The 27,037-nt window shown below is 43.0% G+C and overlaps 1 protein-coding gene across 1 annotated transcript in view; it reads right to left on the bottom strand.

Moving 5' to 3' along the window:
- RAPGEF2 (Rap guanine nucleotide exchange factor 2) overlaps window positions 1-27,037 on the bottom strand; it is a 245,483-nt gene that overhangs the window by 144,274 nt on the left and 74,172 nt on the right. Inside the window, exons 2-3 of the mRNA XM_081214612.1 lie at window positions 21,724-21,794; window positions 15,508-15,564 (exon numbers count right to left, since the gene is read on the bottom strand). Coding sequence (XP_081070738.1) covers window positions 15,508-15,564; window positions 21,724-21,794 — 128 coding nt within the window. The remainder of the gene's footprint in view (window positions 1-15,507; window positions 15,565-21,723; window positions 21,795-27,037) is intronic.

Genomic DNA, 27,037 nt, shown 5'->3' with positions numbered 1-27,037 from the left:
CAACTACTGGAATTAAAAATTATTTTTCACACCTAAATAAGCTAAAGATATTTATCAGCATACTTAAATGTTTTAAATATTCATTAGACCTATATAGCACCTACCATTCCAAGTTTTGGTTTTTAGTTTCATTTTTTTGAGCTGAAAATACTTTCCCTTGCTTCATAAAACAAAAATACAAAGAGGTAAACAGTGGACCTGAGTTTTCCCACCCTTTCCCCCGTCTCCCAAGCCCCTATATTTCTCCACCACGCTCGCTGGCATCTTTCAGAACTTCCTCATGCACACACAAGGATGGACATACATTGTTACCCCTCCACCCTCCTCTTTTTACAGAGAAGATGGCACACACTACAGAGCTCTGTCCTCTGTGCTAATGCAGAGATCTTTCCGTCAGGAGACAGCTGTCTTGTTAGATGTGCCTTATTTGACTTACGCAAGCCCCTACACTGCTGCTCATTTCAGTGGTTTCTCGTGTATGCAGTTATTTTAAAAGAAAATGAAAACTGTGATGAGTAATCTTGTATCTACAGGAGTAACCTTGACTAGAAAACTAGACCTGTAGCTGCTGAGTCAAAGGGCACAGACACTGTGACTCTGATAAATATGGTCGCGGTGGTTAGTTAGTAACTTATGTGCTTACCACCTTCCCATGGCCTTGCAAGTAGAGTCTGTCTACTTATTTAACAAATGTTTAACAATTTCAGGATGAAGTCTGTTCTAGGTGCTTAGGATACTTCAGGAAACAACAACAAAGATCCCCACCCTCATGGAACTTGTATTCTGGTGGGACAGTACACATAATAAACAATAAATATAATAGATTAGTAAATTACAAATCCATGCTCTGGGAATAAGTTACCATAGGGTAAGGAAAATAGGGGTGGGGTGTTATAATTTTAAACATATGGTGGACAAGTCTCGTTGAAAAGAGCAGATCTGAACAACGGAAGTGAGCAGACAATGGCTCCCGAGGGACGAGGATTCTCGGCCAAGGGAAGGGAGATGCGTGCAGAGGCCACAGGCCAGGCAGCTGGGCAGGGTGGCCAGCGGTGCAGCTGAAGCGAGGGCTGAGGGGTGTTCCTTCCCTGAAGGAGATTGGTTTTTGCCAATCTGCTCGATGAAAACTGCTTTTTAGTGTACTTTTTTTTGGCTGCGTTGGGTCTCCTTTGCTGCGCCTGGGCTTTCGCTAGTTGCGGTGTGCGGGCTTCTCATCGCAGTGGCTTCTCTTGTCGCAGAGCACGGGGTCTAGGTGTGCGGGCTTCAGTAGTTGTGGTTCGTGGGCTCAGTAGCTGTGGCATGCGGGCTCAGTAGTTGTGGCTCGCGGGCTCAGTAGCTGTGGCTCACGGGCCTAGTTGCTCCACGGCATGTGGGATCTCCCCGGACCAGGGCTCGAACCCATGTCCCCTGCAGTGGCAGGTGGATCCTTAACCACTGCGCCACCAGGGAAGCCCTCTTAGTGTACTTTTATTTTTCTTCTTTATTGTAAAAGCACCTTTTTTCTTATGTTCATGAGGCCTACCTCTTTTTTTTCTGTGAAATCAGTTCACAACTTTTAGCCAATTTTCTATAAATCATGAGACTTTTTCTTATCTAGAAGCACTTTATACAAATTAGCATTTTGAAGCCATGAGCTGTGACAACCTTTTCCCCAGTTCACTGCTTCTGTTTGAACTTTATCATGATTTTGCCATGTCTTAAGTTGTTTCATTTTATAGAGGCAAGTTTATCAAATTTATTAGTCAGGATACAGGCTCAGCTACTATGAAAACAAAGCAGAAAGCCCGACACAGCGGTGGCCAAACAATGGAGGAGCCCATTTCTCTCACACGTGTAGTGACAGCCTGGTGTCGGGAACCCAGGCTCTCTCCCTGTGTGGCTCGCTCACCCCGGCCCGTGGCCTCCATCTCAGACTCTAAGGGGCAGCTCCTAACCCACACCTGTCCACATTCTAACCACTAGCAGGAGGCACACAGCCTACCCCATCTCTTCTACTAGGAGAGCCTGGAAGCTGCAGGCCAGCAAACCACATGTGGGTTGTAAGGCAGTCTTCCGCAACCTTTGCCAAACCTTTCTACTCTTTTTTCCCTTTTGGCACATGGATTCCAGAAGTTTCCAAAGACCACCAAGTTCTATTTAAAATTCTGAATAATTAAGTTATTTAACACACTAATCAATATCACCTAATCACTTTCATTGCTATCTGCTTCCAGAGCAAATCAGCAGCAAGTCACTGCTTCCTCCCAAGCCCAGGCTTTACCAATTTCACAACTGCTTAGTCCTCAATAGCAAAGCCTCAAGAAAACATGAAGGAAAATATTGTCAAATAGACTTTAGTTCCAACGAAACCATCAAAGTAAATGATTTCTCAAATGAAAATGCAAAGTACTTCAAAAAATAATTTATACCCCTTTCTCTCTAGTGTTTAGTCATGAGCTTTTGCAATCAACAATCATTCACCTAGGACTTCCCTGGTGGTGCTGTGGTTAAGAATCCACCTGCCAACGCAGGGGACACGGGTTCGAGCCCTGGTCCAGGAAGATCCCACATGCCGCGGAACAACTAAGCCCGTGCGCCACAACTACTGAGCCCGCATGCCACAACTACTGAAGCCCGCGTGCCTAGAGCCCGTGCTCTGCAACAAGAGAAGCCACCGCAATGAGAAGCCCGCGCACCGCAACGAAGGGTAGCCCCTGCTCACCGCAACTAGAGGAAGCCCGCGTGCAGAAACAAAGACCCAACGCAGCAAAAAATAAATAAATAAAAAAACAAATAAATAAATTTAAAATAATCATTCACTTAGCTTAGGGGGAAAAATGTACTTGTCTTCCTTAACATAAGGTGATAGCATTATTATTCATTCTGATTTCTGTCAAGTAAAAATGTGTTCTGTCAGATGCAAAAATAGTTAAAATTTTTAACAAGTAATAAAACACTGAAATAAAAAGAAGAAAAAAGGAATTATCTTGTAAACTTTTAATCTGCTCTTGCACTTACCATGTTCCCTTTATCACCAAAAGATTGGTCAAGAGAAATGAAATCTAGTAGGAAATCAGGGTTGATCACCACTAACTAGGCATGTGAGCAGAGCTGTACAGAGGCTCAGTAAACACAAATAATGACCATCCTGTAGTTGTCATCATGGGAAGCACAATAAATGTCACCATGGTCCAGATGAACTGTGACGCAGAGAACGTAACAAACATTCCCTGGCTTTTTAGTTATTCCACATCTGTCCTTTTTGAAAGTAAAATTGCTATGGACAAAACTAACACAATGTTTGTAAACTCAGCTTTCCTGGAGCTGATCATAAAACACGCGTGAAGTAAAAGGCAACCCATGTTCAAAATGGATAAAACACTTGTGACAGCAAACATTCTGGCCCCCTGAATACCCACCGATTACCCTACAATTAGGGCTGACTCTTTGTATCAGGAAAGCCTTGGCAAAGATTTAAGGAAGCGAAGACAAGAAACTGGTCCCCAATCTCTGTCACTTATTATAATTTCATTTGCCTGTTTCTTTCCCTTTTCCAAAAAATTCAAATCTTAACTCCCAAGAGCTGTGTTTGCTGGTGGAGGCATCTGCAGAGAATGACCATTCGAACACTGACTGGATCTGGTGAGCATTTACTACCTGCCATGCCAAATAAGACAGTCACGATGTCTTTATTAGTGAGTTGTCTCTTTTGAAGATTCATGTCTTACAAAAGCAAACTAATTAGAACTAAGAATACAAAAACAATGAGTCTCATTTTAAAGATGCTCTGGAAACAGCTGTAAGCTAGAAAAACACACACCCTCACCTTTCACACCCACACCCCACAGGACTCAGGTTTGGTTTCTGTTCTGAAAATTCCTCGTTGTGAGATGCCACCGTAAAATCTGTTTTACTCGGTCTTAATCGGCCAGAAAAGTCTCCTGACCTCATCTGAAACCACTGTGCTACCCTGTCCCCCTCTCATGTATAATTACGCATCAGGCAGGCAGTGTTTCAGCATGAGGCACGACCCTTCCCTTCAAGGTCTGCAAATACGCCCCTTCTCACAGGGCACCTGTCACCTGCGGGGCTCTACAGGTGCCAAGCGATGACTGTTTGTTTTTTAAAAGAAAAGATGAAAAAGAAATTACCTAGCAATAACAGCATCAAACTTGTCTACACTTAGAGGGGAAGCAAAATGAATCCGAGATCTTGCTTGCAGACACACTGGCAATGAAGCTGGCTAACAGAAGACTGATTAGTATCATAATTATTATTCTTCATATTACCTAGGACTAATACTGAGACTTGATTCTGTCTAGTGGTCCTCAAGCTTTAACGTACACGAGTCCCCTGGGATGCGAAGTAAAAATGCATGTTCCCAGGCTCTACCCATCCCGCCAACACCCCAGTACCTGATCGAGGGTGGGAGACCCATCACGATGCCGTCTAAACAAACATCCCAGGTGATTCTTATGCGTGGGGGCTTGTCAAGTTGAAAAACCATGAGAAAAACTGCCTAGAAATCAAGCCCCAACTGGAACAAATGGCAGGGGAAAAAAAAAAAGAAACAAAAAACTACAACTCTGTCAACTGTCAATACAACTGGTTTCATTCGCTAACGTCATTTTAATTTTTCTCAAATAGTTGTTTTATGTTTTAAAACTATGAGCTAAGGAGTTCCATCAAGGGTTGTTGAAATGGTAAAAGATGAATTTTGGAATGACTCTAACTGACCATTTGCAAGTAACTTTAGTCCTTTTTTTTTTTTTTTTTTTTTTGCGGTACGCGGGCCTCTCACTGTTGTGGCCTCTCCCACTGCGGAGCACAGGCTCCGGACGCGCAGGCTCAGCGGCCATGGCTCACGGGCCCAGCTGCTCCACGGCATGTGGGATCTTCCCGGACCGGGGCACGAACCCGTGTCCCCTGCATCGGCAGGCGGACTCTCAACCACTGCGCCACCAGGGAAGCCCAGTAACTTTAGTCTTATATCACCAGTAACAAGTAGAGAAGAGAAGCCTAAAGATTAAAGGGGTACATCTAGCAAAATAGGACTTGCCAATCTCTCCCATCACCAAAGTGACACTTAGAGACGACCTGCAAGTGTTAGACGGAGCTAAGAACTCCAACGGACAAATGATTTGACTCCAGCACCTCCCCATGCTACAGCCGGCAAGATGAAGCCCAGGGGTACAACACGGCCCTCTGCAAAGCTCCTGTTCTGATTACATCCACAGGGAGGAAATGAATCAAGCCAAACGAAACAAAACAAGCAAACAGAATATAAAGTCCATCATAAAATGATCGATGCGCCGTGCAGTGCGATCAGAAAGAAGGACCCTGAAGCCATCAAGACTGTCCAGCCCTGCTGCCCACTCCTCCCAGGCTAAACCAGAACGTCAGGTGCAGCCTGGGGACGAAAGGAAGAGGCCAACGTAACCTGGTCCCACTCTCTCCCGCCTGCCTTGCCTCTACTCCTCAGCCCAACCCCCCTCCTGGGAGGCACCTGCCCACCTTCTAAGTCACCCCACACCCCGAAGGAACGGCTCCAACACCACTTCCTCAAAAGGTCTTCTCACTTACTGTTTCCCACACTCCAAAATGCGTATCCCCATCTCATTTGGCCTGTTCTGTGCTCTTCTCTGTCGATTTCTCATCCCTGAGCTACCTAAGGGTCTCCCTCCACCTGCACGGAGGCTCCCAGCAGCCAGGACAGGGGGCTGCAGCTCGTGGGAATGGGGCGGATCTCAGCAGCATCTGCTCAGGGAGCTGAGACCAAGACACACTTCCGCTTATAACCCTCAGTTCCTGGACCGGAGGAAGCCCAGCCGCACTAGCCAGCACCTGGAAGCAGCAGTTTGTTGCCGAGCAAAGAGCAGAGGTTTGGGAACACACATTCTTTCACACCAGCCATGTGGTCCTGGTGACGTCAGCCCCTGGGGTTCTGGTCCCCCGACTGTAAAGCGGGGATATCAGTCCCTGTTTACAATGTCACTCGGATGTAATGACACAGTATGGATCAAGCACCTTGCAGAGCAGGGACATAAAACACTGCTTCTCTTCCTCTCTTTCCCTCCCTCACAACCCACCCTGAAGGGGTCAGCCTGCACCTTTACTCTCTGCTCTGAACCCCAGCAGATCCTGGGCTTCAGACTGCACCCTGCTCAGCCGTCCTCCACCTTCTCCTCCACCTTGGCCTCACAGCCTTTGAACAAACCTGCTGTTCCCACTCCTAAAGGGTAACTTCTGCCTCGTAAACTCATCACTCGCCCTCTGAATTCCAGGTTAACGACCACTTCCTCTGAGACACGTTTTAGTATCTTCCAGATAAAGTGAGTCTCTCTCTCCTGGGTTCCCAGACACTCTGGACTTGCTCACACAAAGCAGAGCGACATCATCATTGACCTCGGAAGCCTTCTCCCATTAGCTCTGAAACCCCTCTAGCGCCCCAGTACCCCCAGCAGACACGCTAGATAAGGCTCGACTGGCACTCAGACATTTTATTAACCAATGCGTTAACAGCTGAATAGACACCAACTCAGATATGGTGTTAAAAATGACTGAAAGTCAAAGATGTGAATTTCAATTGACCAGGGAATGGAGAAGCGAAGCGAGGCTTAAAGAACGTCCTCAGCAATACCCTAGAGGTGCACAGGGTGGCAGTGTCTCCCCACGAAAGGGCTGCGTGTGCAGCTGCGCGGTCCCCGTTAACGAAGCCGGGGGAGGAATGAATACGAGGGACGAAGTCCAAGTTGACAAGCAGGCTGAAAGGATAATAAGCTAATACACCACAAGAAAACAAATTAAGTCAGCAAAGGCGATTATGTGAGGGCAAGAAAGCAACTTGGGAAAAAGCGACTTTATTCAGTTGTTAATACAATGTGAAAACTTAAGTGGAGCCCAGTTGGCCAAAAGGCTGCGGGGGGGGGGCGGGGGAGGGGCTCTGGGCAAGGACACACGTGTCCTAGTGGACGCGGAGCTGACACCTCCTGCCGGCCACAAACCGACACCTAACCCACGTCTCTGCGTGTGTGTTTGCAGGGGGGCGGGTGAGTCAGCCAAAAGAAACTGAAGAAATGGTCCCCGTGCAAAAAAACCCAAACAGTCTGGGACCAGAAATCAGTGCCCAAGGAGGGCGTCGCGGGTACGGGAAGGGGTTCCTCCCGGTGATTAGACGAGGGACAGCACAGCGCTGGCAGGGCACAAGGGCCTGGGGTAGAGGGCACCCTGAGGCGCTGCGTGCGGGCGACAGCGACGGCGGCAGCAGGGCCAGGAGACGCACAAGGCGGCAACCGCGCGGGAACAAGGGCGGGCAATACGGGCGGAAACGCCCAGAAACGGTGGAGAGGACGCCCACTCAGGGAGAGGTGGGAGCAGGCAGCCGCGTGGGCCAACACGCACCAGGGCTCGGGGCGGTTTAGAAAGAGAGGCTGCCTTCTATTATATACACGACCCAGATGCCACGCCACCTCCAAACAACAAAGCCGGAGGCACCTGGGAGAGATGGGAACGGGATTCTTACCACCCGGGCCTACTGGCTCCACATCTTGAGCTAAGAAACCAGATGGGCAATAGAACGAGGACCATCCAAAGTTCCACGAAGTAAGTGGAGACCGCTAGCAAGGAACCCAGAGGGACAGCCACCCGTGACCACGGCTAGGAAAGCACCCGTCTCTTTCTATCGGCTGTCCCAGCAACATCATCCAATGGAAAGATAAAACGAGAAAACAGAAAGTCCTCCTAAATTTCTCCCTCTGCACAACCCCCCACCCCATCCTGTGGGCTCCGCCCGGAAGCCTCTGCTGAAGTTCGCGGCCCCACTCTTGGTCCCCTACACTGTCACTAGACTCCTCTGACCGGCACAGACTTGTACTCTCAAATGTACAGTTATGCCGATAACCAAAGCAGGAATAATTTTACCTGTTGACAATAAACTACCCTCTACCCCTCTCCTGGGAATCCAGCAGTTGATTCAGTAGGACGTGGCGAGCCCCTTGGGACAGAAGCCTGTCCAGCCCTCTTCCCATCCTAACGGCTACTGCAATGGATCTGAGCCGGATTTCCTATGAACGAAGTGTTCCAGGGCTTAAAACAGAAGTCCTAACAATGGCCACCTTCCAAGATGCAGATGGCTTTTCAGATACACAATAACTGTACTCTTTTTCACAAATACATTACATCACTTCTGCTACTGGGTTTATCAGAAAGTTTAATAATTTTTTTTCTTGCTCCTCTGATGGGGCTCTAAGCTTTAAGCGCAAAGACAGAACATGTCTTATGTATTTCTGTATCGCCAACGGCACAAAGTAAGCTCACAAGAAAAGTTAATGCAACATGGCAAGTGTGGGCCCTGACAACACCAGGTCACGGTCAAAAGAAAGGTGAAGTGCACACACCAGCAGGATGTACTCAGGCATAAAGTGTAGAACGTATGATAGAGCTCTACAGAGAGTTAAAATGTACATTTCTGACGTACAGAATAGCAATGCTGTACTATAAAATTATGTACTTCATAATATTTAATCACAAATTCCCACACTTATGAAAACAACACATTTTAAAAGTGGAGGGTAACTTTTTGTTCCATTTCCTGAAAGTTCTAAATTGTAAGGAAGTTATTACTTCACTTTTATCACTTAAAACTCTGAAGGAAAAGAGCATCATTTTAACATTAAGTTTTTCAGAACATTCTTAGCCTCCTCTCCATCAATTATAGGGGCTTAGACCAACAAACAGGATAAATCAGTAACATCAATAAAAACTCTGAAAACTGATGGGAATACTGAGGCTATTTCAGCTTTATTTTGAAAATATTTTATTTTGAATATATTAAAATAAAGTATTTTGAGAATATTTTTGTTTTGAAAAAAATTAATATTTTGAAAATATGGGGGATAAGTGGACATAATTTTTTTAACTGTGATAATTCACTTAACAAGCAGAGGGAACAATATAAAGAACAATACTAAAGAATTAGTAAAGCCAAAGATTCTATAGACTCACTGTGCAGTCATTCTTAAATTTATAAAATCCATTTTAAAAATGAAATGAGGGAGTGATGTCTTGGGAGTTATGAAGTTACTCAACAAACTTATTTCTGAATGAAAGAAAAAAAGTCACTGCAGATTACATAGTTAACAGCAATCCATCAAGCAAAGATTCAGCTAGACTGAGAGCAGAGGGCTACACCCAAGGGCTCGACAATTTCTCAAATTTAAGAGAGCAGCCAAAATGAACACTTCTGAAAACTACCAATGGGTCACGAAATTAATTCACAAATCTGCATCTTTCAGTTACACACTGCAGTTTCATTTGCACGACAGACCTGTCCCTCTTCTACAGAAAACTGGCACCCGAATTGCTAAAGAGAACTCAGACATCCAGAGACTGACCAAATTCACACCAAATCCGCCCACCCACTGCCAAGGTGCCGGGTGATGGGAATGGCACTACCAGCTCACAAGCACCGTGACCCGCAATGACCAGAAAGCATAGGGAGAGAGCTACATGTTACTATAAACACCTGTAGTTAAGAGGAGTTCAGAGGTTTTTATTCACTAAGTAGTTTCACAGAGAATTGATAGAAAGAACTGAACACCTAACCTGCAGTCGGCTGTTCTACCCAGAAGTTAGGCCATAAAGAAGGTCTTTTCCTGCTGATCTAGCAAAGGAATATATCCCTTGAAATAAGCAAAAAATAACAGAGAACAGACAAGATGCAAATGTCTGTGCTGGGCATGGCACATGTAAATCTGAACTAAACACAGTCCCTGCCCTGATGGAGTTTACAGACTAAATACATTTGTTAATGTTTTTATTTTACTACTCCTTGACTCACCACAAAAATAAAACATTTTCATTCAAAGACTAACAGTAAATATAAAAATATCATTATTGGCAAGAAAGCTTAAAGTACCGCCATATGTACGTAAAACAATCTTAAGTCTATTTGTGGGTATGCGCGTATCCACGCGTGCCTATTTGAATTGATATACTTACACAGAGCACACGTGTACATCACAACACACCAAGCTCAGGGCTGAGCATCTTTATCCTACAAGTCTGTGCAAAGGCTAGGTCTTTAGAGGTGTCATGCCTTCAAGTCAACAAAAACCTCAGGTTTCACCTTTTCCTTATACACACACACAAGCACAGTAAACTTATGGAAACGTGGACACTCCAAATAGTGGTTACATATTGCTGGGGAAGAAAGGAAGGCAGATTTGAAGTATTTTGTCTCCTGAGGGAAAATAAACAAAAAAGCAAAGCAACCTAGGTAGTAGATAGTGCTTTTGTAAAAATTTTGTTAAAAGACTACGATGTAGGGCATCCCTGGTGGTGCAGTGGTTAAGAATCCGACTGCCAATGCAGGGGACATGGGTTCAAGTCCTGGTCCGGGAAGATCCCACATGCCGCGGAGCAACTAAGCCCGTACGCCACAACTACTGAGCCCGCAAGCCACAGCTACTGAGCCCACGTGCCACAACTACTGAGCCCAGGCGCCTAGAGCCCGTGCTCCACAACAAGAGAAGCCACCGCAATGAGAAGCCTGCGAACCGCAACCAAGAGCAGCCCTCACTTGCTGCAACCGGAGAAAGCCCGCGCGCAGCAACAAAGACCCAACTCAGCCAAAAATAAATTTAATTAATTAATTAAAAGTAATAAAACATTTAAAAGTTTAAAAAACTAAAATAAAAAGACGTGATGTGAAAATAAATAAAAGCTTGGCCACATCCGAAAAGAGAAAGCAGTACAGTAACTGGATATGGGCCAGAACCCAGGAGAACTTCCTAAGGACGGAGACATGGCAACTCACCCTGTGTGGGAAACAGGGCAGGACCCAGGGGGTAGGAGGAGCGACACTGCAGGGAGGGCAGCTCCCCCTCCAGGAGGGGAAGGGGACAGGAGCACAGGCAGCTCTGAGCCCAAATGGGCCACTGGAGGAGGAGGGGCACGCAGAGCGGACGGGGCGAGCTGCGGTGGAAACAGGAAACCCAGCCATGGAGACCGGTAAGCGCAGGCAGAGGGGGAGCTGGGCCTCAGGTTTGGAGGTTACAGATTTCAGTGCAAATGCCTGAAAAGACTCCACTAGCCTCCATGCAGCTTCTTCTGAAAAAGGAATGATTTCCTCTCCTGCAATAAGGGGAGATAAACCCCTTAACAAAGTGCTCTGAAAACTCTTCTGGAAACCAAAGCTGATTCAGTCCGACCCGTGCGTGGCAATCGGGCCCACGGTTCAGCGATACCCGTGTTTAGAGAGCGGCTGTGTGTGCACGCTTAAAAAAATATATATTTGAATGGTCGAATTTCTGATCCAAAGGTTTTTAGCACTTTACATGCAACTATATATTAAACTGAAATGGTGAGGATGGCTGGCCATTAAAGAAAAAGTAAAGAGAACGGACCCCCCTATTTATCGCCTTTCTTAAATTCTCTAAAATAAGTCCCTCAGCTGAAATGAGTATTACCTCACTTAGTATTTCCAAGCTAGCAAAATACCCAGCATCTAACAGATAACAAATGAAAGAGGGGCAGAAATTACCTGATGTTCCTGTCCACTGTGTAAAGCTCAACTAATCGTACCTAATTAAATGGGCAAGTCTACGCTTTAAAAATTCCATTTTATCAGAACCACAGCTCTCTCCTGAATCACAATATAATTTTAAAGGGCACACTGTTTGTCATACTGTTCCTGTTAAAACAGTAACACCAGGGGAATTAGAACACTGCTGTCATAATTCCTTCCTAAAGAAAGTTTAAAGCAGCTAAAACATTGGGGGAACAAAATGTAAATTACCAAAACAGTGAATGGAGTGAGAACGCTGCCCGCGGCTGCTATTTCCGTGCACCGACCACGTGCGCCCTGCTCTACTTCCTTCCCACGGAGCCCTGCGTCTCAGCCTCACGCCAGCCGGAAACACTGAAACCTGTGATCACTGTCCCCACTTTACAGGTAAGAAAAAGGAGGCACTTGGGGCTTCCCTGGTGGCGCAGTGGTTGAGAGTCTGCCTGCCGATGCAGGGGACACGGGTTCGTGCCCCGGTCCGGGAGGATCCCACATGCCGTGGGGCAGCTAGGCCCGTGAGCCATGGCCGCTGAGCCTGTGCGTCCGGAGCCTGTGCTCCTCAACAGGAGAGGCCACAACAGTGAGAGGCCTGCGTACTGCAAAAAAAAAGAAAAAAAAGAAAGAAAAAGGAGGCACAGAAGTGGATCAAAAGGGTACTATATTTACCTGATGAAATTATTAGAATCATAGACTCGGAAGTCACCAGCATGCAAACATAATAAGGAAAATGAATACTCATCTCTTGGTCATAAAACAAAATTCTGAAAGTCTTTAATAGTCCAACTGCACTGTTGTTCTCCAGGCTCAAGCACAGACAAGTCATTCCCCCCAAGAGGTAATGACAACAGGTCCCAATAAAGAGGGGTGGTATTAAGTTATCGCAGATTTATATACACCCCAAATACAAGTGTTCTTTAATTTTCAAAACCGCGCTTACACCAACTGCTCAGAGCAGAGACAAGTCTGTTCAAGGTTCACGCAGGAAAATCCTCCCACTAACCTTCAACACAAGCTTGGCCAAATACTAGGAATCTGACTGAGGGTATCTACACTTAGTCTCTGAATTTTGGGTCATAGGAAATCATGATCTACCAAATACCCATAGATTCTTCATTGCTTAGGAACACTGCCACCTCATGCTAATTAGTCCAAAACAAACAACTACTACAATCAACTCTTGCTGCAAACTCCTAAATGCATTCAATTTAGGATTATCCAAGTCATGGCTTTGCATGATTAGCAGGGCTCATATTCACTGCCTAAACTGACTTTAAAAAGAAAAAGCAAATATATTTAAAACACCGCAATCTACCTTCCATTTAAATGAGTAATAAATAATAATTGTCGGGGGCTTCCCTGGTGGCGCAGTGGTTGAGAATCTGCCTGCCAATGCAGTGGACAACGGGTTCGAGCCCTGGCTCTGGGAGGATCCCACATGCCGCGGAGCGACTAGGCCCATGAGCCACAACTACTGAGCCTGCGCATCTGGAGCCTGTGCTCCGCAACAAGAGAGGCCGCGACAGTGAGAGGCCCGCGCACCGCGATGAAGAGTGGCCCCTGCTCGCCACAACTAGAGAAAGCCCTCGCACAGAAACTTAGACCCAACACAGCAAAAAAAAATTAAAAAATTAAAAATTAAATAATAATTGTCAGGAAGCCGGCACAATGTGGCCAGAAGTGCTGGCGGGTTTCAGGGGCCGCCATCACGCCTTGGGGAGGCCACCCCAGGGAGAGATGCAGTCCTCACGCCTGCATGCACACAGCATCATTTTCTACAGAGGCATGAAGAAGGCTGGGAAATGCTGCTGTGTGGGGGGCAGCTAGGGCTGCAGAGTCACCAGGTCTGGGCACAAGTCCAGATCCCGAGTTGAGCAGTGACACAAGCCTCAGCACCCTCATATGTAAAACGGGGGTGATGAAAGATCTACCTGCAAGACGGCTGCAAGGAGGAATTAAATCAATGCACACAGAGCACGGATTCGAGTGTGTGGCACGGACGAAGGGCTTGTTACACGTTTGCTATTGCCTCGTCTTCGATGCGGCCCAAACCATGTTTCAGAGGGAGAGGACAAAGTAAGAGAAAGCTGACGCTGACTGCCACTGCGCTGCTAAAATACACATCAGTGACACTCATCAGAGATTGCCAACCCTGACAGGTGTACACCCATTAAACGGATAGCTTTTAATTGCTCCTGAAAGAGGACAAATAGTCTTAAGTTATTTACATCATGATTCCTTCAAGGATAAATATGTTAAGGGCATTTGCCCCTGGTGTGAGTTTTCTCATTACCATTTATGTCTGGGTTATTTACTACTCTTCTCTATTGCATGTATGTTCTTTGAAGCCCTAGATGGATATTGATAGCCAAGAACCATCCTGCATCAGATCCACCCATATCTTCTAAAATCCGTCCATGACAGCCCCATTCTTCCACCTGCCCAAGTTCAAGCTCTGTCACCTCAGATGACTGCAATTCTCTCCTAACAGATTTCCCTGCCCGTCCACTCAACCTAATCCACCCTCTGTGTTTTCAGGCAGACACAGATATTATCTTTGAGGGGATGTGTGGGGCTGGGAGGCGTCTGGTCACATCATTTTGCTGCTTGAAAACTGGCCGCCTACCTACAGACCAAAAGAGACTTAAGAAAGATACACAACCAATAAACAACCTGTACCAAAAAAAATTTGAGACAAAGAAATGTGATTATTTACATGCTATGAAAATTATTTTTTAAGGTTTGATGATAATATTGTGGTTAGTGGTTTTTTTTTTAAGTCTGTCTTTTAAAGATAAAAACACATATCAAAACAATGATGGCTGAATTGATCTATCTGGATTTACTTCAAAATAATCCACCGGAGGTGGAGTAGGAGATGAAACATCATCGCTTGTCAGTCGACAACGTGGCACGGTGAGTCCACGGGGGCCCGTTTTACTGTCGCTAATACTGTGAACACCTGTAATTTTCCAGAATAAAATGTTATTGAGGAGGGAAAGCCTCATTTCCAGTCGCCTAAAGAATCGAGGATGACTTTTTCAACGACACATTCACACGCAAGTTTGACTGTGGCCTGCCCCTTCTCCTGACTCCACACACCCCAGGCCATGCGCTCTAAACTGGCTGCACTGTTCAACACGTGACGCCAGGCCCTTCTCCCTCTGTCCCTGTACACACAGTGTCTCCTGCCAACAAAGTCCCACGAGACCACCAGACATGCTAGGAGACCCAGGGCAAAGGGTCCCTTCTCCGAGACCCTCCCCTGCACCCCTTCTGTACAAACCTATAGTCTCAGCTATTCTGGTGGGTTAGTTTTCATTGTTGTTGCTTTCCTTTTTTCTATTTCTACCTCCCTCAAAAGATTATAGCCTCCCTAAGGGCAGAAGCTGTATTTTATTTATTTCAATAAAGATTCCCTATAATATGCATGGAAAGTAGTAATTACTTAGTAAGTGCCTTGAAAAACAGGAAGGAAAGTCAACAGAACAACCATCATTCGCAGCAAACATTAACAAAACAATATGCCTAGTAAATCAGAGCTTACATATCTGTAACACATCAATATTTATCTACTGAATGTTTATCACATTGCTTAAAAAATTAGTTGCCATTTTTTCAAGGAGTACCTTAAATCTTAAAAGGAACATCAATATGATTTAAAGAAGAAACTTTCCTTTGGAAAGACTCTACACTATTTCTCATTTCATAAAAGTCAAAATACTCTGTAATGTGAAATACCATCTCCAACCACATGTGAGTAACATATAAATGCTAATGTGAACTTATCAGCAAAGGACTGAAATAGTTGAAATGCTTCACATTTCTAAATCATGCAATAAAAGTTAATGCAAAATTTAAGGCGGTGCTGACTTGGCAAGGTGCCCCTAGTACTTCTTTGATACTTTAAGGACATCATCTAGCCACTGCATTACACATTGTGCAAAGACAGAGGAAACACCTACTAGTATAAAACTTCATTGGCTTCATGTCTTTCATATCTCACAGTTTCACACATTAACCTGTAAAACAAAAAATAAAGACACGAGTTCATCGTTTGTCATGAAAAAACATACTAACAGTTTAAAAACGTAAATGAAACATTATGTAGAAAATTAACATTACTTTTATGAATTGTCACAATCATTTATTGGCCTCAAGATAAATATTTGTGGTGCCTAGGTTAACAAAATAAAATGAAATCTGGTAAAGAGATGCTAGAAAAGAAACGTTTTGTTAGATGTCAGTTTCATCCAGTTTATTTCGTAGGGAACAAAACTGTATGTGTTTTATACTTTGTAAATGACATGTGGACAAATTAATGTTCTCCAAGGTAAACAGAAAATGAGAAAGAAGCTGAAAATTAGAAAGGAAAACCTATTAACTCAAGAAGTGATAACATAATTCACAGTTTAACTTTAATGTTACTTAACAGTATGGAATTTCAGACAAAAGTAGGCTTTTATTAAAGTGCATATTTTTACGACTAAGGACTAAATGAACGCTTTACAACTTAAAGATTTATTTACTTCAAATGATTCATCCCAGAGGAAAATAAACTATGAAAATTATAGAAAACATGAATAAATGTTTAAATATTCAAAATTACCTCAAGAGCAGCATCTTCAAAAAGCATCTTATTATATTAAGCCCATGTAAAATTTCCCAAAAGTTACAGAAATGCAAAAGAGAAAAGGACTATTTCTTCTTAAGAAGGAACTAGGAAATAGAAAAGGCTGGCTGTAAAAGTGACTGTTTCGTGCTTCCCTGGTGGCACAGTGGTTGCGAGTCCGCCTGCCGATGCAGGGGACACGGGTTCGTGCCCCGGTCCGGGAAGATCCCACATGCCGCGGAGCAGCTGGGCCTGTGAGCCAGGGCTGCTGAGCCTGCGTGTCCGGAGCCTGTGCTCCACAACGGGAGAGGCCACAGCAGTGAGAGGCCCGCGTACCGCAAAAAAAAAAAAAAAGTGACTGTTTCAACAGCAGTGCCATTTTGGTCAGTGAGGCTACCAGTCCCCATCTGTGAAAACACTGGGATCAACACACATCCGTCTTTCTGCTGTTTGCACGCTCTTGATTTTTCACTTGAAAACCACCCTCCTGGGTTTTCTTTTGCCTTGATCGTCCCACGACCAGCACCCTGCTTCAAAGGCCCCCTCAGCCTCTCAATCCCTTGCCCGAAACTTTCACTTAACTCCAGAAGGTAGCATCGAACCTTGAATACACATCATTAAATATAGTTTTAATAGACTGCATCGTACCAATTCTTCTTAGGAAAGGATGAGAGACACAAGTAATGGGTCTAAAAATACCAGGTCTTTAAATTAGGTAACCAGCTCTGCCCTGTTTTCTGTTAACACCCTTTTCACTGGATCCCAGTCCTTCTACGGTGGACCCTGTACTCCTGCAGGCTCACCCCTCCCACACCATCATCCGTTTCTCCCTCTCTCCTAAATCGCTTCCTTAATCCACAAACACACCTTATGGGGACCGCCCACTGTGTGGGAAGGAGACATGCTTGGTCCCATATCCGCCTCCAGCTAATATCCACACTCCGCTTTTCCCGCAACAGAAATTCTCCCTTTAGAGTTGTCTACGGGAATACACTGTCTCCATTCTCTCGCCCGCCTCCCTCTCCTCTATCACTGGGTCCCTGAAAGTCAAAAAAAGGGGGGTCAGGGGAGGCTGCTGGCGGCCTAGTGGGTAGGACTCTGTGCTTCTACGGACAGGGCCCGGGTTCAATCCCTGGGTGGGGAACTGAGCTCCCACAAGCCGTGCGGCCAAAAAACAAAAACAACTCTAAAGTTGTCAGCTTCCTCTGTGTTATCTAAATCTTTTCTGACCTTGTATTAATGCCACTTCTCAGCAACATGTGTTGACTCCCTTTCCCTTACAGCATTTTCTGCTCTAAGTCTCCTGGTTTTCCTCTTATTCATCATTTTTTCAGTCTCCTTTGGACTCTCTGCCCCTCTCACTCCTCTACCTGACTCGAAATGCATCGCCTCCAGGGGCTGTCCGCCCTCTTCTCCTCTGCACCATGTAACCTCATCCAGTCTGTGATTTCTTTTTTTTTTTTTTTTTTTTTTTGCGGTATGCGGGCCTCTCACTGCTGTGGCCTCTCCCGTTGTGGAGCACAGGCTCCGGATGCGCAGGCTCAGCGGCCATGGCTCACGGGTCCAGCCGCTCCGCGGCATGTGGGATCTTCCTGGACTGGGGCACGAACCCGCGCCCCCTGCATCGGCAGGCGGACTCTCAACCACTGTGCCACCAGGGAAGCCCCAGTCTGTGATTTTTAATGTAATCCGTAAGCTGATGCTCCAAAGCCATGCCCCTCACCTAAGCTCTCACCATGACACCACACATCCAAATGCCTACTCGGTGGAATAGCCGCTCCACGTTCAACACGTCCAATAGATCTTAAATTCCTCCCCCCCAAATCTGTTCTCCCAGTCAGAACCCAATCGTCTAGGCCAAAACCTTGGGAGTCGCCATCCTTGACTCTCCTCCCTCTCCTTCAAATCCCAGCTTTCCGCCACATCCTGTTTCCAAAACCCACCTTCCCAGGCAGACCACGTTCACCACCTGCCCGTGAAAACCCAGTCTCAGCCACCATCCCATTGTCATCTCCTACCAGGACCACACAGGTAGATTCTGTGTCTGTTCTGCACACCTGTTGTCCATTTTCCAGACACGACGTCACATCACGTCGCACCTGCTCTTCTATTTATCTATCTATCTATCTATGTTGGCTGCATAGGGTCTTAGTCACGGCACGCGGGATCTTTCTTCCTTGCGGTGCGCGGGCTTCTACCTCACACCTGCTCTTAATCTCCACTGCCTTTACATGAAAATCCAAACTCCTATCCTTGAACACGCAGCCCTGCGCTGCTGACAACACTTAGCATCCTGTAGTTACTCTCCCACGGCCCCTGACTGTTCCCACCGTGGAGCATCGGGGGCCCATCGGCACTGCAGGGGTCTCTGCACAGCTGAGCCAACCCAAGTGTTCCCTCCTTTCAGCCACAAAGTCAAAGCAGCCCAGCATCCATTCTTACCATGCCCAACATGCTAACATCTAAATCCTGTCTGCCCCACTAGGAACGGCAGGGGCTTGGTCTACTTCACTGCTGCTTCTTCTTGGCCTGCCTGGATGTCTAGCAGGTAGTAGGACTGCAGTGGATAATTGTTGACTGCATAAAACAACTAACCTAGCACCACGAGAAAATCATGATAAAATCGTCTATAGGACAACGTTCTAAATAAATGGAACCAGTACCAAAATGCTTTTTTTTCTTTAAACATTGTTAAGGAATGTTTTATCAAAAGCATACTGATCTTCCCTGAATTCCTAAAGAATATACTAGCCAGATTTTAGTTGTTCCTTAATGTCTAAAACTGCCTGTATAACAATAATTACGCTCATCCATAATGCTAAAGAATATACATGTATACAAACTCACATATATATAACCATATATGTTATACTACATATAGATAGTGTACATATATATAAACATGTATACACACACATACATATAACCATATATATGGTATACTGTATATATGTAGTGTGTATATATATATATGAATCACACTCACATACATATAACCATATATGTTATACTATATATATGTAGTACATATATATGTATACACACACATATAATCATATATGTTATACTATATATATGTAGTGTGTATATGTATGTATACACACACAACCATATATATACTATATATATAGTGTGTATATATGTATACACACACATACAACCATATATGTTATACTATATATATGTAGTGTGTATATATATGTGTACACACACATAACCATACATGTTATACTATATATATGTAGTGTGTATATATGTACACACACATAACCATATATATGTAGTATGTATGTATATGTATATACACACATATAACCATATATATGTTATACTATATATATGTATACACACACATAACCATATATGTATACTATATATATATGTAGTGTGTATACATGTATATACACACACACACATAATTCAGCAGGCTCTTGCTTCCAGCACTGAATGGCCCCAGTTACTCTGCTTTTTACAGATTCTTGGCCTCCGCTCCCACTGGAGCTTCCTCCTCCCCTTTGACAAATATGCTGCTTCTGATCCACCTGTATGAAGGGAGCAAACCTTAGAAAAATAATGCTGTGTGGAAAAGACGTACAGTATGTCAGTGAGGACCTGAAAACCTTTACATTGTATAGAGTGTGGGATCTTACAGCAACACAGCCAATTAACTGCACGTCACCAGCTGCTCAGGATCAATGCACTGCTTGCGTACGGACAGCTCCACACTGCACAAAGTGAGGCTCCCAAAGAGGAGAGCCTCCCCTCCTTCCTAGGAGACCAGTGTTCCACTGCCCAGCACTGAAGACACAGACCTGGAAAACCTTGATTAAGAGCTTTTTTTTTTGGTAAAATTGGAAAACTGTATTATGTGAAAGTCTTAACTCTTCTCTATTAATCCCAGGGGTAAAATTTTATTTATAAAATTCAAAGGAAATAACTTCTCTAAATTAAGACGTACTTTTCCCAGAAAGGGTAGTTATTACAAAACAGTTTATCCAAGTCATTGAGTTTATCTGTACTTCTTTTCTTGCTATTGCTATTATTCATTTTGTTATCCTGATCTTCTTCTAAAAAAGGACTTAAGTTAGTTGCAGCTGATGTCTTGCATAAATATGAGAAACAAACAACTTTTTGACACAAGCAGAACAAGATACACATCTTAAAGGTGACTCCTTGTAAGTTCATGCCAACAAAGCTGAATAGTCTCCAAAATAGACTTTTTTAAGGTGTAAGTATGCTAAACTATACTGTTGAAGTTATCAGTTATTTCTAACCAAAATTTACTTTTGAAACAGCAGAAAATGGTTAGTGGGTGTATGGGGCTTTATTGTATTATCTCTACTTTTGTAATCTTAAAAATTTTCGTAAGATGTATTAAAATTTTCCTTTTTCTATTGCACCAAATTACTATTACCTAAGTAATTTTATAACTACATATATTATAGACACACATTATATAATCGATATATCTGAATATTATTGAAATATTATCCATGTGTAGTCATATGCATATGGCATGTAACATTTATATTTTCATATTAATTAATTCATTTGTATTTGCAGGTTAACTGCATTCAATTAAACAGACAATTGGCACTATAATTTTTTCCTAGGATAGCTGTCATTAAAAAACATAAAATGAAAGTTATGTACTTTAGAAATTGTCCTTGCTTTAATTTGAGCCATCTTCCAAATTCCCAATGGTTTTGCCCTTCTAATAAAACTTTAATTTAAATCATTTTCATTACAAATTTAATTTTAGAAGTATTCAATCCTCTTGACACTTTTTTCAATTAACAACTAAATATGAAATTGACATGCTCACAAATTAACTAGTGTTTAAAGAGTAAAGGGGAAATACATAGAACAAGTATTCCTTTCATAATTAAAAACTGCTGGTATCAAAAGTAGCTGGAGCTGGAGACAACAAAACTTTCCCATAACGTCCTAGTTGGTGTTTATATGTAATCCATCTTCCTAAGGTCCTTTATTTTCTATTCCAGTTAACCACTGGATTATACAAGATGTTTCTGATCTTTTAATGTAAGCCCAGATAACCATAAATAAGGTTGCTGTATCACTGTACAAGAGAAGTGGTAAGATTTTTATATGAATGGACTATATAAAAAACAACTATGGTACAAACTGAATTTCCCAGAAAAGCGCAGTCAACTTAATGCAATAAATATGTTATATATAAAGACCTAAAACATACTAAAACAGTGAACTGAATCATTCTTGGAATAGTTAAACACATTCTGGTTTCTTATGTAGCTGAGTGCTAGGGAAGTAGATTTTTATTTGCCAGGATGGCAAATAATGCTCCTCTGGTGTATTCACCAAGTGGTGTTTATTAACTTCAGGTGGGTAGGGCAGGGAGAGGGACAGGAAGCAGAGAGGTGACCCCTATGGCAGAAATGTCAGAAATTATTATATGGATGTAAAACTTACAAGGCCAGATGAGGCAGAGTTTTCACAAGTAAGTTATCCTTAATCCTACTTCTAAACAATAATAAATAATCACATAAAATCCAAGCATCCTATTGTTATTCATATTAAAATGACTTACCTAAGCTGATGCTCCCTCAGGTTGGATAAGGCTTCCATACCATGTAAATAGGAATACACTATTTCCAGATCCTGTTTGAAAAAAAGGACAGAAATTATTAAACTTGTCGGGGAAAGAGGCTTCTAAAATAAGTCATTATATTTACAGACCAAATTTAAAATAGCTTTTTTTTAAATACAAGTTTTTTAGACATCAAAAATCACATTATTAAGAGAAATGCTGGACCGCACAAATGTCATGCATCACAACTGCCTTTGGGATACATAGAAAGGCCATTAAAATAGAAACTAAATTGGCTCAAATTTACAAAATAAATTCCTCATAAGTTGTTACCACCTATTTCCCAGCTTTTACATCAAAATATCATATGTAAAGTTTTGATTTTAAAGTATAAATATTTACCAATTCCATCATTAAATGATTTTCTTAGTCAATATAAAATTAATGCATGTTATTTCATGCCTACACTTAAAAATGAGCATGAATTGTTTTCTATTCTTACCAAATGACATTTCTTATATGCAGAAATATTTAAATTTAAATATTCTCTTTTAGAAAAAGAGACGTGCCTTGCTTTTCCAGATCATATTACAATAAATAGAAAAAAGATTCATAGATATTCATGAACGTTTAGAACAGGTAAAAATTCAAAATCCTGTTTATATTCATTTATATGACAAGCCAGCAGGAAATTAGTTATTTTTTTAATTGAGGTATAGTTGATGTACAATATTATATAAGTTTTGGGTGTACAGAAGTTAGTATTTTAAGACTCCAATGAGGGGACATCCCTGGTGGCGCGGTAGTTAAGAATCTGTCTGCCAATGCAGGGGACATGGGTTCAAGCTCTCATCTGGGAAGATCCCACATGCCGCAGAGCAACTAAGTCCGTGCGCCAAAACTACTGAGCCTGCGCTCTAGAGCCCACGAGCCACAACTACTGAGCCTGCGTGCCACAACTACTGAAGCCCACACGCTTAGAGCCTGTGCTCCGAAACAAGAGAAGCCACCGCAATGAGAAGCCCGCGCACCGCAACCAAGAGCAGCCCCTGCTCGCCGCGACTAGAGAAAGCCCGCGAGCTGGAACGAAGACCCAATGCAGCCAAATATTTAAAAAAACAAACTTAAAAAGACTCCAGTGAATATCTAGCAGTTTCTGATCTCAAGAATACAAATCTACATTTACTCCTCCCCCAAATCTTAGCCAAAATGTAAAACAAATGTATCTTAAGAACTTTGTAAAATTACCCTCTGTCTTTTAAAATGATAGCTCTACTGAGATATAATTCACACATCATTCTCTTTTCTTTTTTTCTTGCAGGGGGTCACAGCAGCACTGTGCACAGGACCCAATCCAGGTGATGGGCATGACCCTCCCTGGCCCCTGGCTCCACCCGGGCTGCCCCCTCCTCCTAGAGATGAGCCGCTGTGAGTGGGCCCAGGGCTGCCGGACTCGCTAGAACTCAAGATTTATCACTTGTGAATAATTCCGTGGTTTGTGTTTGTCAATCACCACCATAATTCCTGAACATTTTTACCACCCAAAAGACAACCCCACACCCTCTCCAGCATTTATTGTTTGTAGACTTTTGAATGATGGCCATTCTGACCGGTGTGAGGTGATACCTCACTGTAGTTTTGATTTGCATTTCTCTAATGATTAGTGATGTTGAGCATTTTTTCACGTGTCTGCTGGCCATCTGTATATCTTCTTTGGAGAAACATATGTTTAGGTCTTCTGCCCATTTTTGGATTGGGTTCTTTATTTTTTTGATATTGAGTTGCATGAGATGCTTGTATATTTGGGAGATTAATCCTTTGTCAGTTGCTGTTCATTTTTTAAGTGGGTTATGTGTCTTTACTATTGCATTTTAAGAATTCTTTATGTATTCTGGATAGAAGACCCTTATCAGGTACATTATCAGTAAATATTTTCTCCCTTTCTGTGGCCAATCATTTCACTTTCTTGGATGGTGCCCTTTGAAGCACAAAGTTTTTAATTTTGATGAAGTCCAGTTTACCTATTTTTTCTTTTCTTGCGTAGGCTTTTAGAGTCACATTTAAGAAACCATGATCTAATCCAAGGTCACAACAATTCATTAATATATTTGCTTCTAAGAGCTTCTTCTTCCACAGCTTTAGCTCTTACGTTTAAGTCTACAATCCATTTTTAATTACTTCCATATTCAGTAAGGTAAGGGTCCAAGTTCATTCTTTTGCACGCAGATATCCAGTTATCCCATCACCCTTTGTTAAAAATACTATTGTTTCCCCAGTGAATTGTACTGGTGCCCTTGCTGAACTGACCATAAATGTCAGTGTTCATTTCTGGACTCAGATCTATTCCATTGGTCTGTATGTCCATCCTCATTCCACGACCACTGTCTCATTTATGCAGCTTTGGAGCAAGTGTGAAATCAGAAACTGTGAGTGTTCCAACCTTATTCTACTTTTCTGGGTGCCTTGTGTTCAAATTTGAATTTTAGAATCAGCTTGTACATCTCTGCAGAAAAGCCAGCTGGGGTTTTAATAAGGATTGCACTGAATCTGATGATCAGTTCTGGTGGTACAGCCATCATAACAGTATTAAGTCTCCCAATCTATGACATGGGATGTTTTTCCATTGAATTAGGTGCTCCTTAATTTCTTTCAACTATGTTCTCTACTTCTCAGTGTACAAATCTTGCACTACGTTGGTTAAATTTAATCTTCTGTTTTGATTAAGAAAAAATCTCTGCAACCTTAGGGATACCTTTGAGAACAATTCAAACTATCTGTGCACTCAGATTTCCTATATCAAGGGCACAGGGAAGGGACAGTGACTCACAGAATAACTAGGTAAGGAATTCAAAACCTTTCAAAGAGGATTCCAAGAAGGTTTTCAGCCTAACATATATTATTGTACACCTTAAAACAATATTATGATGTGTTAAGAGGAAAAAAGTACCTCATTTATAATTCTCAATTGTCCCAATTTAAAATGTATTAATACTAGAAATTTAAAGTGTCGCCCTCTAATGGTCAACTTTCAAATAAACTGATGGGCTTTAATTTTATTCATCTGTAGTTTTGTTATTTCCCATAAGTCTTTTAAAAGTTATTTATAGATTGAAATCTAAGTCTAGACCTAAAAATGCAATACAAATAAGAAAGCTAAAACAAAACCTTCCCCACCATCCAGTTAACAGAGTGTGCATTCCTAAAGCTAATAAATCCCTTCTTTAGAAGCAGTCATACCCCAATCTTAATATTCTATTTGCAGGTAGGGAAAGCCAATAAAAAATGTCCTAATTAATGAGTTTTCTTTAATACTTATAATAGAAAGTTCTTCTGAATAATGCTAAGGTTCACATTCTATTTTAGGTATTGCAAATATGTGCTACTTGTGGTCGTTACATAGCGCAGAAGGCCACCCTCCCATTTCTGAAGAGTTTATAATCTGAATCTAACACGAAAGCCTTAACACTCTTTTCACTGAAATATCAATCAGCCCCTTATAAGCTGCCCAAGGCCCACAGTACTTCCATCTAAGCAAACAGACAAGACTATTTATGTTCATTAACCTTCATCAGGCAAATATAATATTTACACTGACCAAAAATGTCTATTTAGGAAAGGAGTAGAAAGAAATAGGGTTTTTCGAAAGCTGGAGAAGGGAGAAAAACCTGAAAGGAACAAGAATTTAGAAGATTCGAATCAGAGTGGAGGAAAAGAACAGCCCTAACCCTTCAAAGACGACAGGCCTGGAAATAACAGAGTGTCTTCTCCTTCAAACCAGCAAAGCAGAAGCCAAGTAAAAAAGCACATTCCTTGATGCTGTGGCACCTTATTCATCTGTCGCTCTTTAACATTATGGGGTTTCCTAGTTGGACGAGGGCACCTTCCTGGATAAGTTATGATGTCACGCCCATTACGAGTGTCAGCATTGCATCCATAAACTTAGCAACTTTGAGAATGAATGTATAACCTGCATGATTACACAGAACCTATCTATGAACAATAACTACTACCATTATTTCTTCATCTTAAGACAATATGCTTAACTAAAACCTGCAGATTCAATACGATTGTTTATTAGTTAATAAAAACGTGCAGGACCACTGCGTGCTCTTACTAATAAGGTGCTGACATAAGTGACAGGTCAGGAAGCTGTTTCGGGGCCTGTAATATGCACTGAGCGTGTGCGTTACACCTTTACTGCAGGACCAAATTTAAAATGCAGTTTGTCCTTCTGTCTGTGTGTAGCTGCATAAATAAAACACCTGCACCTCACATAATCCTCATGTTTGGGGGCAGAGTAAGTTTAAACATGTTTCAGTCAAGCAACACAGAACCAAAGAATCTGATGCAACTGCGTCGCGTATTTTAGATGTGTGGCCAGACCATGAGCTTCTTCAATGAACTCAACAATTATGTCCAGGGTTTCTCTGTTACTCTTAGAAAAAGTCATCTCAGAAGAAACTTTTACCTGGTCTATGCCACGAGGAGCTTGGAAACTCGAGGCGCAGACATCATTATTCTAACACGAAGCCTTCACGTGGAAGGCTGGTTCATCTAGCTGGAATTAGACACTTTACAAATAAATTCCACCTCAACCTGAGATCTCTTCTTTGTAACTAACAGAAGGAACAGTAAGAAACTGACATCTAGACGGCAGGCAACAAACAAGTCCATGTAATGTTTCACTTGGGACCAGCACAGGTTTGGGTAAGTAGGAAAGCTTAGGAAAAAGGCATCGGGAAATCTCTGCTCTCGGACTCCAAGGGATGAAAGACAACTGAGCAGAGATGAGCCGGGGAGATTGCAAACTAAAGGAAGGCCGACCCTGTAGCCACACTTCCCTGCAACACAGAGCCTGGTGGCCAAATAGCAGGTTTACCAGTGATGAGGGATTGCCGGTGACGTGAATGACACTGAAAGGCAAAAAGGAACAGTCTCTAGGTGGTAGGAGATTTCAGAAATAAAATACACCGGGGGCGCGAGGAAGGAGACTCGGGGACAGAGGCTCTGCCAGGAGCTGCCTGACCCCTCCGAGCTCGCCCCTCGTGCTTCCTCCACTTTCCACGTGGAGGTTTCAACCCTCATCTCCCCTTCATGGTTGGCCTTTGTTAAAATAACCTAGGAGTTGGTAAGGAACGGCCTTCACCCAGCAAGGAAACAAAAAGGCACAAGGGTGGGTGCTGAGGAGTCTTGATGCTCAAACCAACCCAGTACCTGCCACATGGGCAGCATCTCAGAGCAAGCTTCCTCGTAAGAGGAACAGGGAAGTGTGTGCCTTTCAGGGACTTACACTCTTGGGTTCTTTTTTTTTCTC

Source organism: Mesoplodon bidens (assembly GCF_964165515.1).
Source record: "Mesoplodon bidens genome assembly, chromosome: 1".
NCBI lineage: Eukaryota > Metazoa > Chordata > Mammalia > Artiodactyla > Ziphiidae > Mesoplodon > Mesoplodon bidens.
The sequence above is the reverse complement of the archived record's forward strand: the minus strand, read 5'-3'. Positions and strand labels throughout refer to the sequence as shown.